Consider the following 16,370-nt stretch of genomic DNA (forward strand, 5'->3'; position numbering starts at 1 on the left):
TGGAGGCTGCGCTTGAGTCGCGGAACTTGTTCTTCTTCTTTTGTGCACTAAACTGAACTGCCTGATTCCCCTCGAAGAGCTTCTCCTTTTGCCCGTGGCACCAGCACGTGCAGGTACTTTTGAGCACAAGGCTCCACTCTTCGCAGGGCTCGGACTTCCATCTAGTTAGGTGCCTCTGAAGGCGAACTGGGTCTAAGCATTATTGCGCACTGCCTGTTTTCTCTCCCTTTTAGGTGGACTACACATTTCGTGCATATAACGCTTGAGACTTGTTGTATTTGTATATATATTGTGTTGATATGGTATGTGTTGGTTTACTATCGTTATATTGTGATTTTCTCGCTACGGTCATTGTTTTAAAGGCCTTGAAATAAATGTGTATATATTTTTAATATAACAACTGTTTGGAGTAGTTTGTAAGTGATCTTGCTTTGTGTGCTCATTGCGGGCTTTCAGTCACCATCACCCCTCTTGAGACCTAGTCTTGACCGCCACGATCGCTACCTTGATTGGTCTGGCTCGTCCAGAGGTAACCCTGTTCCAAGTAATTAGGTTGGCCTTCTGAACTTCTGCGCCACCAGGACAGAGTTCAGAAATCCGTCTTAAAATGCTCTTACACGGACCTTTATGGTGTTCAGCCGAAATACAGTATTTGGACTGACAAATAAAGCTGGGAGGTGCACGTTGATAGGCTGGAAGGTGGATTACATTTTAGTGTTAATGGAGTAATCTGAATACACTTTTTAATCAGTTAAATTGATTGGTGGGCTGCAAGACACTGAAGAAGAATTGAGCAATAGAAGAGGCGGGAGAAGATAAGAGATGAGGCCAGAGGTTTAGTGGCACAGAATGAAATGAATAAATAGGCCACCTGGATTCTGAAGATATTAAAGCGACATGAGCAGGAAACGAGAGCGTAGAATTGAATGTAATGACCGGGTTATGGGCGAGGAAGAGATTTGAAGGCATGAAAGAGTGAAAAACTAGAAAAGTGGGTAGAGATGGAGGAACCGTCAGGGCAGGAATGAACAGCACACCAGTCTCAACCTCAGAGGCAGAAAGGGAAGTTAGAATTAGAAAGAGGGGCTGGGGTAAGAGGAGAAGGACTCAAACAGATCTGCATATGCTTTGCCCCAGGGCTAGTCGTGGTGGACCAAGCAGATTCTGAAGTCTCGAGCAACATCAGAAGTGCGACCCGGGTGAAGGGTCCCCCCCTCCGCTTGTTCCAGGCCGGCGGGATGGAAGAGCCCGCACCAAGGTTAGACAGGGTGGGTTGAAGCTGCAAAAGTCTCAGACGACATGCGTGGTGTGGACTGGGTGTGGTGTCGACTGGGTGAAGAGGATGGCTTTACCACAGTGATGCAGGGGCAAGGATGCCGGCCCACCATGTGCACTGCACAGATGCAGAGCAAGGAGTCAGATCCTCAGAGAAAGCTAGATAATGCTGTGTGCCCATGATGAGGCATAGAGCCTTGGGTCAGCTGTGATTGACAGCTCTCCCATTGGGCATTGTGTATGGCAACAAAAGCTTTGGCCGGGACCGTGGTGGTGTCGACAGCACTCCCTAGGGGCATGGTGCACTCTGTGGAGGAGTGTCTTCTGTGCAGCACTGCTGCTGGTGGTGGTGACTCAGTAGAGCATGGGGCACTGACGTATAAACCAAAAAACCTGGGCCAGTGGAAATAATAGGGTCATCATCAGTGTGTGGAAGCGCAGCCTGCACCTCTGCGGTCCCACTGGAGTCAAATGAAGGAAAAGCAAACCTACAGGTACTGTGGTTAGTGGGACTAAGAGGCAGGCCCTAGAGAAGCTGGCTATCCCTCAGCTCACCCTCCACACTTAATCTGTTGGTTGCTTCCACGACCATCAGCCTGGCTTAAGAGCATCCAGAGGCACGGAAACTGCTCTTCTGAACACTAACACTCCCTCTGTCCTCATTCTTCTTGACCTCTCCTCTGCCTTTGACACAGTACACCACAACATCCTGATCGCACGTCTCTGTGATCCCGGGGGAATCACAGGTCAGGCTCTGACATGGTTAACCTTCTTCCTTTCCGAACCCCATCCCAGGTTGAACTAAGGTCAATTCTCTCTACTATCACTCTTTCAACCTGTGGCATTCCCCAGGGTTCTAACCTATCCCCCTGGTTCTTCAATGTCTACGTGGTTCCCCTGGCACGTGTGATTGCCACTTTTATCTCTAACTCTCATCTCCACTTTCATCTCTAACTTCCAGTGTTATGTGGATGACACGCAACTCTCCTTCAGGCTACCCTCAGCCACTGCCTCTACCTCGCTCATATCTGACTGTCTGTCAGCAATTCAGTCATGGTGTGCTACAAATGACCTTTGCCTCAATGCCAGTAAGACTGAGATCGTTCGCATTGGGACTCCTGCTTCCGCTTTCCCACTCACTCTGGCCGGCCTCCTTTGGCCCTGTGCCCGCACCAACCTGCGAGGCAAAAAACCTTGGGGTCATCTTCGACTCCACTCTCTCCTTCTCCACTCACATTTCGGACATCTCTAAAAAATCCAACTACCAGCTACACCTCCTCAGAGGCACTCTTCCTTTTCTCACCTTCCCCCGACAGCTCACTGTCTCTAGAGCCCTGGCTCTCTCAAGTTTGGACTACGGCAACAGCCTCTTTCTCAGTCTCTCTGCCTCTGCTTTGCGCCCTCTGAAACTCATCCAGAACAGAACTGCAAGACTTATCCTTGACCTCAAGCCCAGGGACTGCATCACTCCAGCACTGAAATCCCTCCACTGGCTCCCCATGGCTGCAAGGATCAAGTTCAAGACCCTCTGCATTGTCGACAAGGCTGGGGCCTGGGACCTACCTATCTGCAACACTGCCTACCTAAATGCTGTCCTTCCCGAGCCCTGCACTCATCATCCTCCAACCTTCTGCGAGTGAGCCAGTTCTCCAAGCAGAGATTTGGAGGGAGATCCTTATCCTCAGCAGGGACCGCCCTCTGTCTTGAGCCTGATCTCCTTATGTTCCGGAAACTCCTTAAGACTTTCTTCTTCTCCGCTTCCTTCTCTCTCCCTCTACCCTGCTAACCTCTCTCCCTCCTTTTCCGCACAGCTTGCTGACTGGCCACTGGGTGTACCTCAGTGTGTCACAGGTCCCTGGCACCCCCTCCAGTCCTCTCGCACTTGCCTCTGTGCCTGCACTTGCCTCATCGCTGCTGCACTTGGTCAACGACCCATGAGAATGGCATCTCTCAGCACTTACCCCAGTTTTTGACTGACTGGGCATACGTGGACTCCCCTCGCCGCCCCTGCACTTGTCCTCCCCCCCCTTCTCCTGTACCATTTGTGCACTTGCACGATCTGAACGTACCATGCCTTGAAGATCGTCTATCAATCTTCCCCGTCTCCCCGCCTTGCATGGTGGAGCTTCAATGCACTTGGAAAAACTGCAGAATCGTCATCAGACCTATTTGCTGTTACCTACACTGCTAATTGTATTATATGCACTTACTCTGCTTGGGCAGACTTGCATCGTTCAGAAATTCAAGAACTCAGAATGACCGTTTGTTTTTTCCCCTTGTTCCCTCCCTCCTTGAGTGCTTTGAAACACTTGCCTTTTGTATAGGCGCTTTACAAATAAACATTACCGTAACATACCAGGACAGCCCCTTGAAGGCTAATGGACCCCATATTGTGGACTATCTTGGATGTCTGTGCAGAGAAATATGCAGAAGTGGAAGGTGTACATGTCAATAGTCATGTCAATAGTCATGCATACTTGTATGTCCTGAAGCATACTAGTCAGGGGGGCCCCATGGTTATACATGTGATGTAAGGGGGTAGTCATGTTGTAGGGGTGATCAGTACAGGGGTAACCTGCCGATGGCCGCTCATTCATAGGGGTCACCCAAGGGAGTACCTCTTGCCCCGCTAGTATGTTGGTGTCCCATGCCGGAGCGTGGGAAAATGGATTGACTGCCTTGAGTGCCCACTGCGGGGGTCCCCTGTCTGACTCTCTTCATGCCTGGGTGGGCAGATGGAGTAGGACACCCCCAGGAAGGATTAGGAATAGATATGGCTGTAAGTAAAACATTACATTCTGCTCATGTTATGCGTTAAAGGACAAATACAGGTGACCATTGGGACTTAAACATCCATTACAATGCTGTGCGTTTTGTAAGTAGCAAGAGGGTAACATTTAGCGTGCCCCATTATGGTACGAAGGGTATTCCGGGCGACAGGCCATCTCTAGGGCGGTCATGTCTTCCAATGGTTGCAGGTTGCGCAATGCTCTCTTTCTTTCCAGCTGGACTCTGGGGCACCCGGATCCATGTGTAGGAATAATGGTGTTCAGGCTGGCAGGCTAGGGCAAAGACACTAGGGCTTCAGGGCCATGCCCCTCTCAGACTGCTCTCAGTCAATCATTTATGGCACTGTCCCTTCTGCTGCCAGGCTGATGGGACAGGTGGAGACACTTGTGGAACTTTGCTACTCTCCAGGGGTGAACAGAGGGTTCTCAGATTTAGGGAAGGGTGTGGGAATGAGATCTGGTACTGCTGAGTGGCATCTTGGTTCAGCATTTGAACCTAGTGGTTGGTCTGTGTTGTCCCCAGGCTGTGCCCTCTCCTCCACATGATCACCTACGTACTCATCTTTTAGCGTGTGTAAAGCTCCCAGACAGGGGTTGCTCCTCTCATTGCTAATGTATTCTGTACAATATGTCTATCCAATGCTCAGCCTCCTGCTCGGTAGATCCTGATAGAAAGGTTTTCTGCGCTTGATTCTTCCTGGTGTATTTTGCCCTGGTTGGATGGTGGGCTGAGGTTTATTTTGGTGCAGCTGGTTCTGGTTTATCGCATCTTCTTCTTTTGATGGCTCTCATTGCTTTATGGATGGCGTGCTTGCAGAGTTGGTGCGATCCTTGCTTATATATGTACGTGTAGAGGTCTGTGTTGGCCTCAGGCCAGGTTCACTGCAGACTAAATGATTTGAAAGAATTCAATAAATAAAATGCCTACTCCCTCTGTGATCATTTCTGACAAAAGCCCAACCCACTAGGACCCAGTCTGCTCACACTGATGTGGCCTACCACACTTGTGTTGATCTTCCTGTCCCACCAGTAATGCTCCAGATCAGTCTGCCCGCCCCTCTGACAAACAACACTTTTAGCTTTATTCATTCATTGGTGCTGAGCCCAGCAGGTAGAATTTCAGCAAGTCTCTTTGAGGAATTACAATCAGACAAGGGTGCAAAGTCCTAGCTTTTTTGATGTTAATTGAATAATAAAATGATGCGGGTAAATCCATCTCTGAAAGCTTTATCTGCTGGTTAGATTCCCCTTTCATAATCTCCATGCCAAAAGCATAGTGTCTATCTGTGTCCTTCTGCGTCAGTATCCTGACCTGCAGCACCTGCTCTACCAGTGGCACAGAGCAGGGTCAGCGGTCGCAGCTGCCCATTTAACAGCAGCTGTGACAGACAAGTCTCTACCACGCAGGGGCGGTATTTCTGATATGCAGCCGTGCACCTAAACGACGATGATCATAAGTAGTCCATGATAGTGACAGGATAATCTATAAAATAAAGCTATGCCTGTGTTTTGACATAGTGCGTGGCTCTACCTATGATCATGAACGCCACATCCCAATTGATATGGCACATGTGTCAGCTCCTGTGAGTCAGCTCTGCTGTGGAAGGGGAGGTGTATTCTGGTCATTCAGCTGGAGACTGCCAAATAGCAGGACAGGAACCTGGAGGGACGGGCCTTCCCTTTTTTATCTCTTTGTGAGGGCTGGTAACACCCTCCCCCAGAGACCACCGCACAGTAGGTAGCTGTCCTGGGCCCAGGCATCAAAGGGGCAAACCCATTCAAAATGAGTCGCCTTACACAAGGGTTCTGCATCTCTGAAGGCTTTTCTTCTCAGTGAGAAGAGAAGGGTATGGGGTTTTAATATGCAGTAGTGCTCTGCTCAATGGCTGGAGACTTCCGCCATTTTGGTTCTCACTGTCATTCTCTCGCTTTCCTGTCCCCTCCACTTCCTCTGGCGCAAAACACTTTGGGTGTGACAAGTGTAAAGTCCACTCTGTAGAAGAGCAGGGATTGGACCACTAAAGCAGGCTGGCTTTTGACCAATTACCTGAGGACCTTTGCCTTTAAAATAAGGGGTCTTCCACCCGTTCCGCAGATTCACTGAGTTCCTCTTGGATCCGTTATGGCCGCAAGTTCGTTCTGAATATCTTTCTGGACTTCCTTTGGGAGAGTCATACTCTCCAAAGTCCTCAGCCTGAGGTGAAGAAGGAATAATCCAAGACAGAAGGAAATTCTGTCCTGTACCACTCCCAGGCACACCGAGAGTAAACTCTGTTGTGGTCCAGGACCTACCACTCTTCACCAGAATTTCCTGAGCTGGGAGAGCACCATGAACCTAACTATCATATCCTCGAGTCCCCCTCAGTGGAGCCCTAGCAACATGAGGGCCAGACCAGCTGAAGCTCCCTGTTCTACCGCTCTGAACCAGCTGCTGCATGTTCACCACACCTGGAACAGGAGTGACGTCAACAGTGCTGGTTGCTGCGCTCCTCAACCAATTCGAACTTGCTTGCACTTTAAACCAGTTCAACATTGTATTATGTCCTTGCTAAAGCCCGTCACCTGCTAGGCCCAAAGCGACTGCTCAGTGCTGAGAACTGAACCAAAATACTAGAGAGTCACATGCTGATTCTACCCAGGGATTACAACCACAGTTCGACACAGCTAGCTCTTGAACTACTGCTTCATCGATCGCACATTGATGCATCCAAAATTACCACTTCGGCACAGGTCCTGCTGACTCGAACTGCTAGTGTGTCCCTCATGGACCCTGCCCAGTGCTTACTGTTCGACTCGGCACGACCAACCGCAAAGCATTCTTGCGACCACCCTGATCTGCACCCTTGCGAGCCACCCCTCTACCACACTGAGCGACCGCATTCCCTCCTACATGGTGCTTGCTTGCTGTTTGGGCCCACACAATCCACTGTGCCCGAACTGAGCTTGATCAGCTCCCATCTACGTTCCACACCAGAACTGACTTTGTCAGCCCAACAAGAACTGAATCCAGGTACTGTTGACTCTGAACTGCCCCCCCTGGGTCCACTTGGACCCTAGAGGCTGGTTAGGTCACGATCGCTCCTGTTTTCATCCAAGATACCCTTTTTGTGGCTAGTAATTCATCTAATACCCCTGGTACTACGCTCAGAGTGCTACGTTTCTCGGTCTGTCGCATCGCATCTCTTCTTCCTTTGGCGTTGGTTTTTGTACAGTATTTCTATTGGTTCTATTGCAGATGGTGTGTTTGATTAGAGTATACATATAGTTATAGAACTTTGATTGGACATTCCCTTTATTTTGGACTGCGTATTTTTTAGTTTGGGTAACTACTGGTTCACCTTTCGCACCCCTCTTTAGAGCATAGCCTTCCCTCGGCCAATGTTACCACAAAAGCTGAAGGAGGTATATCTCTTTACGGTCCTTATGTGAGGTCTCAAAGTGCCATTTTACCCCTACTCATCCTTATACTGAGGCAGAATCCAATTAGTCACAGGCTCTGATAGTGGGGGCTGTTGGCATGGAGCTGTCCTGCTACATGAGTTCCTGCTGCTCAGCGCAGTTCAAGGGTTGATTTTGCTTGTGTTGGTTCAGGTGTTCCTTTGGGTTCAAAGATGATAGGCATTCAGTCTTTCTGGGGAATTTGTTGTAACCACAAGGATACTTGAAACTTTCTGAATGTTGAAACGTCCCCCATAAGGCGCCCCTTCTGTGTTAATTGTTCTTCTTCTCTCTTCTTTTAGCTGCAAGACCACCATCAACCACAGGTAATTCTCAGCTCATTTATTCCTGAGAGGGTCACTGGGTCATTTCTGGGTACTGACAGTTTGTCCTCTTTCTTTTCCAGCTCAGACTCGCATCCCTACGAACACATCTGCTGAAGGTAGGACCTTTTTCCATTGAAGTCAGTGGGCCTCACTCTAAGTGTGCCGGTCCGGCAACAAGGGTGTCGGTAGGCTCACAGGTACCCTTGTTTCCGGACTGGCAAGCTACGTGTCTGCCAGCAGTGGCTGCTGTGCCCGACAGGTCGGACCCTGCCAGATAATTTGGCCACAGTAGGCAGACTGTTCATGGAAGCACGGTGCTTCCCAGTCCCCACTCCCATAGAGTCCTAAGGGACTTACATTTTACTGGCACCTGACTTCCCGGGCTGCCAGACTTGTAATAGCCCAGTGGCACCGGGAAGTCAGGTGCCAGTAAAATATTACGAGTCCGGTGGCATCCCGTTGGTAGCAGCGGCAGGGTTACCGCCGGACTCGTAATGAAGCGCAGTGATTCCTTTATGGAACCGCTACAATCCGATGATTCATCGAGACGCACAGCAAGCATGCTGGATGTGGCTTATTTATCATTTTGGATATCAGTAGCCATTCTGTGTTTATGTATCTGCATAGTGTAGAGTCATGTCTCTGCATAGTGTAGAGTCATGTCAAAGCTACTTATAAGAGAGAAATAAAGATACTTCATTCATCCTGATCCCTGTTCCTCACCAAATTCATCCACACCCAGAACTGCCAAAATTGTCCATGGTCCTAGTGTTTGCAAAGCATTGTCACCCACAGAGGGATTGCCTCCTATGCCTAAGCTTGCCGCACCACCCCGTATCATGCTTCATCTTCTGTGAAGTGCGTACTCGCCCCGGGGTCATCCAACTCCCTCCTTTGATCCCTGGGGCCCAACCCACAGTGCCATATTTAGACGCTGCATTAGCAGAGAAATGTCTCTCAGACAAGGAACAGTGGGACTATTTATGCCAGACCCTAGGTTAGGCTTAAATTATAAAGATTCTAAGTCCGTTACGTCCCCCGGGAGCAGATAATAGATGTGTTAATGTGATCATTCATAGTTTTAGTGCTGTTTACAGAGTCATGTTGGTTTACCTGGACAACTGCCATTGTGGTAGAGTTTGGGGTCCAGAATCAATTGCCATTGTTTTGATCCCCCCACCGTGGGGCTCCCATTCGCTCCACTGGGCTCTTATCCAAATACAAAGGCAGAGAAATTCCACCCACCTATTACTTTATCTCCTTTCTGGCAACAGCGCAGCCGCGCTCTGGATCATGAATATCTTCTGGAGGCACCTGCGCCAACCTCTGAGGGCTAGGAACTCAGTGCAGGGGTCATCTCATGGTGAAACCCAAATAAATCAGGCCCACAGTATAAAGACTTCTTTCAAGTTGCTGTGGTTCAAGTTCTTTCATATGGCAAAACTTCACCCCACACGGCCTCATAAGTTCAAACTTGTAATCACTGTGATCCCCCATGGTTCTGGCACATGTGTACTAATCAACAGCCTTTCTATTGTGCTCTCCAGAGTTATAGTGCACCCCCAAACCAATAGTGAACAATTGACCAACATCAAGTCCAAATGCTACATCCTAAATGCGCCCCTCTTCAACTGAGTTATCGGATAAGTATCTTATACATAAGGGCATGTAGTATGGACCAGTAGGAGTAGCGCTCAGCCTCCTCCCCCGGGTTGGGTTTCAGACACACACAGAGCATACAGTGTTAGGGTTGAATTTAATGAGTCCATCCAGCACTGCCTAATATCTTACATACAGGACATTGTTGAAGAGCGGGACACACATCTGGTTGCTAGATTCATTTTAAGAGACAGCAGCCAATGAGCTACCAGCATGCTAGGTAGTAGATGTCCAATAGAGGCTCTGCCTGCCGATGTACAGGGCATGGTACATTACCTTGGTAACTAAGGAATTGTTGCTTTCTTGCATTTCATTTACTCAGGTGATCAACGATTCTGAGCGTTCACGCTTACATTTCCATAAATTGCTACACTTCTTTCAAAGGCGCTCTCGCTTACCCCAAAACACAGTCAATACCGTTTTGGCTGCTAGAAATAATGCTGTCCTCAACCTGCGAGATCGAAACCATAGAGGGTATGCCCCATCGATCGATCAGCCTCAGAGAACAATGCTGAGGTCCCCGGGCCAATGTAGGCCCACTATTTCTGGTCGCGCCCCAAGATCTTCATGTCAGAAGGGGGTGCATGTGGGATATGTTATGTTATGTTGACTTACACCGTGCATCGCTACCACTCAGGGGCCCTCTCCAGGTGATCACGTGGCTCTGCAAGAAAGAGGACGAGGTTGGTTAGTGGGGATAGAGGGATGGGATAGGGCCAGAACCAGGAGAATCTGTCTGGATAGTCACACAAGACAAGTAGTAATTTCCCATAAGCCTGGCACAGTCTCCAGCTTTTCACAGACTCAGCATGTTGCCTCACTGTGGTGAGATACCAGCAGGGAATGAGCTTGAATTAAAGCTTGTTGTAGTGCACACATAGAGAGGGACTCGATGCCCTGGCCTACATTGCCATCCGATCATTGCTGGTCAGCTGATTACCTAAGTCCCCAGGCCATTTCTCCTAACAAGGAGGCCCCGTATGTGGTCCTGACTCCTGAGACACAACCTTATAAAGATCTGAGATTAAGCCGCTTCTTGAAAAGGTAACCTTGAAAAGATTTCTGAAGTTAAGTAAGCTGTCTGGTTGCGTCCTGCCATCGAACCTCAGGTTGGGGATTCCCTTGTCATGTCTGGAGACATTCCATTCTGGCTGCCGGGCCCGTAGGAGTGGAGGGACATCTGTTGCCATCAAATTGATCCCCCTGAAACTAGGGAAGGGCAAGCTCCTGCCCTTTGAACATGTTGCCCTTTATGGATCACAAAAGGGGAGCGTTCCCCCGGCTGCCGAAATGGTCAATTTTCATCCCCCAAATACCTCATACATTTCTTAGTCAATTTTCACCAGATCAATTATTTTAGTTTTCTTTTCCCCTTCAGTGTTTAAAAAGAGAGTGCACATCTCAAATTAGGGAAATGATCTTTAAAACCTGATACCTCTGTGAAGTGACCTAATTCTATACTTAAAGCACTAACGTAATTGGCTGAGAGACGGCAACTAATACACCATCAGCGAACATAATTAACTTTAAATACCACGATGCTAAAATGGATTCACTGCTTTCTCGTGTTTCCCCTGATCTGTCTAGCAGAATAAGCCATAACTAGAAGTGAAAGGAAATGGAAAGCAGTCACCTTTGTCTAATGATCCAAGCCAGGTGTATGCCAGTCGTTTGGTGCCGGGTGAAATAGTTGGACGTGGCGTTCCTAATGAAGATCTTGTGAAAAGCCAGAGCTTGCCCGCTCTTCTGGAGGAAGACCCAGTCCACCCTGTCAAAAGCTTTTTCTGCATGAGTACGATGAAGGGGCCAAGTGAGAGGTGTTTATTTTATCCAGAAGGTGGGATATTTTATAAATATTGTCGAGTGACTATCGGTATATGACAGCGCCTGCTTGGACAGACTGGATCATATTAAGGCAGGAGTGGTCTCCAAACTGGATTTGAAAATCTTTGTTAAAAGGTTTAACCTCAAGATTTAGGAGGACCAAGGGCCTATACATGCCACCGAATTCTGGGCCTTTACCTAGTCTACAGATGAGGCTGGGAGTAACTACCTTTGTAGAGTCAGACAGTAGAATGTTGGGAAGACTTCATTTGATTAGTCCAAAGGTTTAATAGTTATTTCGCAAAAAAGTATTAAAAAAGGTGCTGTTAGGCCTTCGCGGTCCACTGCTCCATTCAGCTTTAAAGACGAAATGGGGGTTATAGCTGTTCTTTATTGATCCCTCCAGGGAGGCCTTGGAAACAGGGGATACGCAAGGGCAGCCTGATGCTCTGCATCTCAAAAATCAGGGGGATATAGTGCTTTTTAAAGATCATTAAAGACCCAATTCTTAGCCCCCTGCTTGATTTGTAGATTCCTTTGTAGAGATCTATTTAGGGCACAGGGGGTATTCTCTCTGCTTTCTCTACTAGTAAGGGCCCTCACCATAGATAGGTGCATTCGGATGCCCTTTTCCCCCTAAGTGCACTATTGTGCAAACCAGGGAGATATATGTGCATTACAACGTGCATCCCATATTCACAAAAGGGGTGCTGCTTTGCACTGCTAGAAAAATCACATTCTCCTTTGCATTTTTCGATAAAGCACAGGGTTATGCTCAATGCATGAGAGCGTGCTTTATTACCCTTTCATGCATTTGCTATTTGGTGCAACAGCTGCGTCATCAGCCGCTATTGTCCAACTTGCAGTTCTACCCCTCAAACTGGGCTAGAAGAGATTTTTTTAAAAGCATTTTATAATGATCGTCCCTTTAAGGGTGTATCACTGTGCAATGTGCTCCCACCAACCACAGTGGTGTGGGAAGCCTGGCATGCATTAGTTGTGCCAGCATTCTCCCAACACTAATGTGTGCATGGAGGCAGGCCAGTGCATTATTTGCACTTGAGTACAGCCCGAATGAAACGTGCAGTTCACCTTTCACAATAAGGTCACATGCACAGTTAAACAAATCGTGCATCTGAAAAAAACACATTGGGCCTCATTACGAGTTTGGAGGTAGCCATGCCTGTAATACAACGGTACTTTTGCTACCATCATGTTCTGCTCGCGAGAACTCGTAGTATGGCGGTATGGTAGCAACAGTGCCACTAGCAATACCGGCGCCGTTGTTGCCTTACCGCCATACTTGTAATGAGGCCCATTCTCCTCATTAATTGTAGATGTCCGATTTTTCATACTTTGTAATACAGGCACAAAGGCCTGAAACATTGGGAGGTCAATTACATTCACCTTAATCCTGTGCTGTCCTCAAACAGGCAGAGGCCAATAACATTCACCCTAATTCATTGCTGGCCCCCAAACATGGCAAGGCCAATTCCATTCACTCTAATTCTGGGCTGGTCCTCAAACATCGGGAGGCCAATTCCATTCACGCTAATTCTGTGCCGGTCCTCAAACATCGGGAGGCCAATTCCATTCACTCTAATTCTGTGCCGGTCCTCAAACATCGGGAGGCCAATTCCATTCACGCTAATTCTGTGCCGGTCCTCAAACATCGGGAGGCCAATTCCATTCACGCTAATTCTATGCCGGTCCTCAAACATCGGGAGGCCAATTCCATTCACGCTAATTCTGTGCCGGTCCTCAAACATCGGGAGGCCAATTCCATTCACGCTAATTCTGTGCCGGTCCTCAAACATCGGGAGGCCAATTCCATTCACGTTAATTCTGTGCTGGACCTCAAATATAAAGAGGCCAATTTCAATCCGTCTAATTCTGTGTTGCAATCGCATATGGGGAGACCAATGCATTGGCAGTGTTTGGTTACCTTGAGATCAATATGCTACGATGTACCCGATTAGAAGCAGTCATTAATTAATATTCTTGATGCTGTGATAATGCTTGCCACTATTCATAGCGGTTATGCTACTTCTGTCATGTTTTTTGCATTTATGTGTCATTTCTTGTTTCACATTACTAAGGCTAGCCGGCAGGAGTTGAGAAGAATTCTAATGGTCTGACTCTTTTAAATGTGTTTCATGGATGAGAAGTGTGGTTACAATTCTTCTGCGATACGATATGGAGTCTTAAGGTGGTTGGTTGTCTTTACAGGCTCGTCTTTTCGAATGCCCTAGTTTCTTCTAGAATGTTCTGATGCAGTTTGATAATGTGGCATCTTGCTTTCGGGCATCTTCCTCGCTGGAGGAAGAACCTTTATATTCTCAGCATCTGGAGGGCTTCCATTAGATTGGTCTTTATGCCTCTCTTTGGGTGTTGAATGCTCTCTTAGTGTCACAATTCTTTACCCTGTTCTTCTATTTCAGGTCATTACTCCATGCGTCTTCAGAATGGTGGCAGCAGGTGTGCGGGCCGCGTGGAAATCTGGTATGATTCCTCCTGGGGGACAGTGTGCGATGATGGCTGGGACCTCAACGATGCTCAAGTTGTGTGCAGACAGCTGGGCTGCGGGTCGGCTCTTTCTGCTCTGAGCATGGCCTACTTCGGTCAAGGCAATGGAAGCATTCTCCTGGACGATGTCGCATGCAGCGGCTTCGAGTCCCGCCTGTGGGATTGCCCTCATTCTGGGTGGAAGACGCACAACTGTGTGCATCAGGAGGACGCCGGCGTCATCTGCTCCAGTGAGTGTTCATTCCCCTGCATGCAAAGCCGGTTCTAGTTCAAATGACACTGTTCCAAAGGATTCTTACAAAGACAGCCCCAAGTCATCCCCTTTCCATTTCACACCCGCAAACGGCGTCTATGCCAATTTTCCCTTATGAATGAGTGAACGTAGTCAGTAAACTACTCTGGGGTTCAAAGTCCTACCAAAAAGGCTCTTGAAAGGATTGATTGGGATTTTAAGGTCATTGGGATTACTCAGTGATTGATCAGAAGAGATGTCATGTTTTTAGAGAGTATGTGATTGACAGGTTAGAGCAGTGAGTGCGATGATGAAGACGACGGCCGTTGCCCGTCCTTCCCAAGTTGAAGGTGAGTTGAAAGGCTGCATAGACACCAGTGTGTTGGAAATTGAGGACATTCGAGATTCTGATCATCCTTGGTACAGTGCAAACATTGCATAGATCAGTGGGACACAGGAAAAAATCTAAACAAAAAAAAACAATTGTGGTCAGGACCAGAATGGTTTAGAGCAGGTGAGGAGGACCAAGGAAGTAGGATATATTGGAGTTTCTGGGGTTCCCACTGGTGTTGGAGCTGTTTCTTTATGGCTGGAAATATTTAAGTGCAAAAGAAGAGATGCTCAGGTCATCTGAGAGATAAAAGGAGGGTCTGCTTGTACTATTAAGTAAATGACAAAACAAGAACACATTATAAAACAATAAATGGTAATGAGCATAACTTCCTTTTTTGGAGAAAAAAAGAAATAACTAATATATTTCGTTGTTTTAAATTATTGAATTGAAAACTATCATGTCATTTGCAATTTGATAATCTCAGTTACCATTCTGGGTTATTATTGACTGGCTATTATTTGATAGAAGCAGGTCAGGGTCACCTCTGGCACACACTGCCTTTAGCTCTCCAGCATGTTTTATTTGATGAGGTTCTGGGAGCAAGAAGCATCTACTCATGGATGCACCATTTGATGGGCGTGGGGGCGCATTCACACCGGAAGTCTGCGCACTGCATAGTGATTCTCTGACACATTAGACGAGATGGCCGTGTAGGACAGAAGATGGCTCAGAGGTTGAAGTGCTGAAGTTGGAACCATCGCTGAAGATGGTGCCAATGGTTGGTGTTGAGTCTCCAAGAGAATAGATGGTATGGCCTTGCAGGACACATGATTGGCTAATAGGTTCTAGGCCATGAAGTGGGGAAATTGCTGGAAGTGGGGATTATGATCAGTGTGGAGCCTCAGATAGAATAGGTAGCCTGGCCATGGTGGACACAAGGTTTGCTCAGAGGTTAAAGCGCTGAAGGTGGAGCCATCGCTAGAAGTGGCGGCACCGGTTTGTCTTGAGTGTCAGATCAAGTCATTAATGGCGGGAGCATCTCTCAGATAGATGTCTAGGGCAGGTTCTGAGGTTTCCGTGGAGATGTCGCTGCACAGGGCCTGCAGCTTCTCAGCGGTTGCTTCCCTGAGGACGAGGTCATTGGACTGCACTGATTGTTGGGAAGTCCTCATCCATCTCCTCGGAATCTGGGTGTCACCCTATTTTCAGCTTCCTCTGGAGGGAGAGCAGTCCAAGCGCTGAGTCCTCAACTAATGGGGGCAATTATGCAGCGGCAAGCCTTGATTTGCTCTTCAGGATATTGACCTGGAAAGTAAAGGTTTTGCCAGAATCGAAGATGTTCTCCAGTCCAGACTTACACTGTTTTATTTGTGTTATCATGGTTGGTGTTCTCCAAAACTGGCCTCTGTGCACAACTGGTAGGGCTCAGAGGTTACTGTGGAGTGAGTGGGTGGGGAGCACTACAGCACACTCCATGGCTATTCATGAGCTAATTCTGGCTTTCAGGATTCTAGCAAGTACTGGTTCCAGCACCAGGAATCTTGGGAATTATGGGTCTTTTCCTGTAAAATGCCAACCGTTGCTCATGTTGACCCTTGGAAAGCATTTCCTCTCACGTCTCAAAATGTGAAGTGCCACTGCCCCCTGCTGGCAACATATGCAGCTTTCAGCCTGGTCTACGTGTGAAATGTTCAACTACTTACAATAGGAAAACATTTCAAGTAAAATGTGTGATCGTGGGCATGTCAAATGCAGATACAGTACTTGAAAAATGGTAACACATCGAAAGTAAACATCTTAATTTAAAAATCATTTTACAATAATGTAAAGGACCTTAAAAAACAAATGCCCCCGTGCACCCACACACTTCCTTTTCTAACACCTATTAAAGCCCCTTTCAGGGGATTATAAAAGCATGGGCTCTGTTGACAGAAAGCTATTTTCCAGAAGCCTCTTCTAATTTGATA

At 47.7% G+C, this 16,370-nt stretch overlaps 1 protein-coding gene across 4 annotated transcripts in view; it reads left to right on the forward strand.

The window, feature by feature from the left end:
* The window catches only part of LOC138473324 (deleted in malignant brain tumors 1 protein-like), a 633,955-nt gene that overhangs the window by 408,047 nt on the left and 209,538 nt on the right, over positions 1-16,370 (forward strand). For all 4 annotated transcript variants that reach the window (XM_069611990.1, XM_069611993.1, XM_069611992.1 and 1 more), the window contains 3 exons: positions 7,805-7,828; positions 7,909-7,944; positions 13,753-14,067. In XM_069611990.1, coding sequence (XP_069468091.1) covers positions 7,805-7,828; positions 7,909-7,944; positions 13,753-14,067 — 375 coding nt within the window. The remainder of the gene's footprint in view (positions 1-7,804; positions 7,829-7,908; positions 7,945-13,752; positions 14,068-16,370) is intronic.

The sequence above is a fragment of the Ambystoma mexicanum genome, chromosome 8 (assembly GCF_040938575.1).
Source record: "Ambystoma mexicanum isolate Mex_15411 chromosome 8, UKY_AmexF1_1, whole genome shotgun sequence".
Lineage (NCBI taxonomy): Eukaryota > Metazoa > Chordata > Amphibia > Caudata > Ambystomatidae > Ambystoma > Ambystoma mexicanum.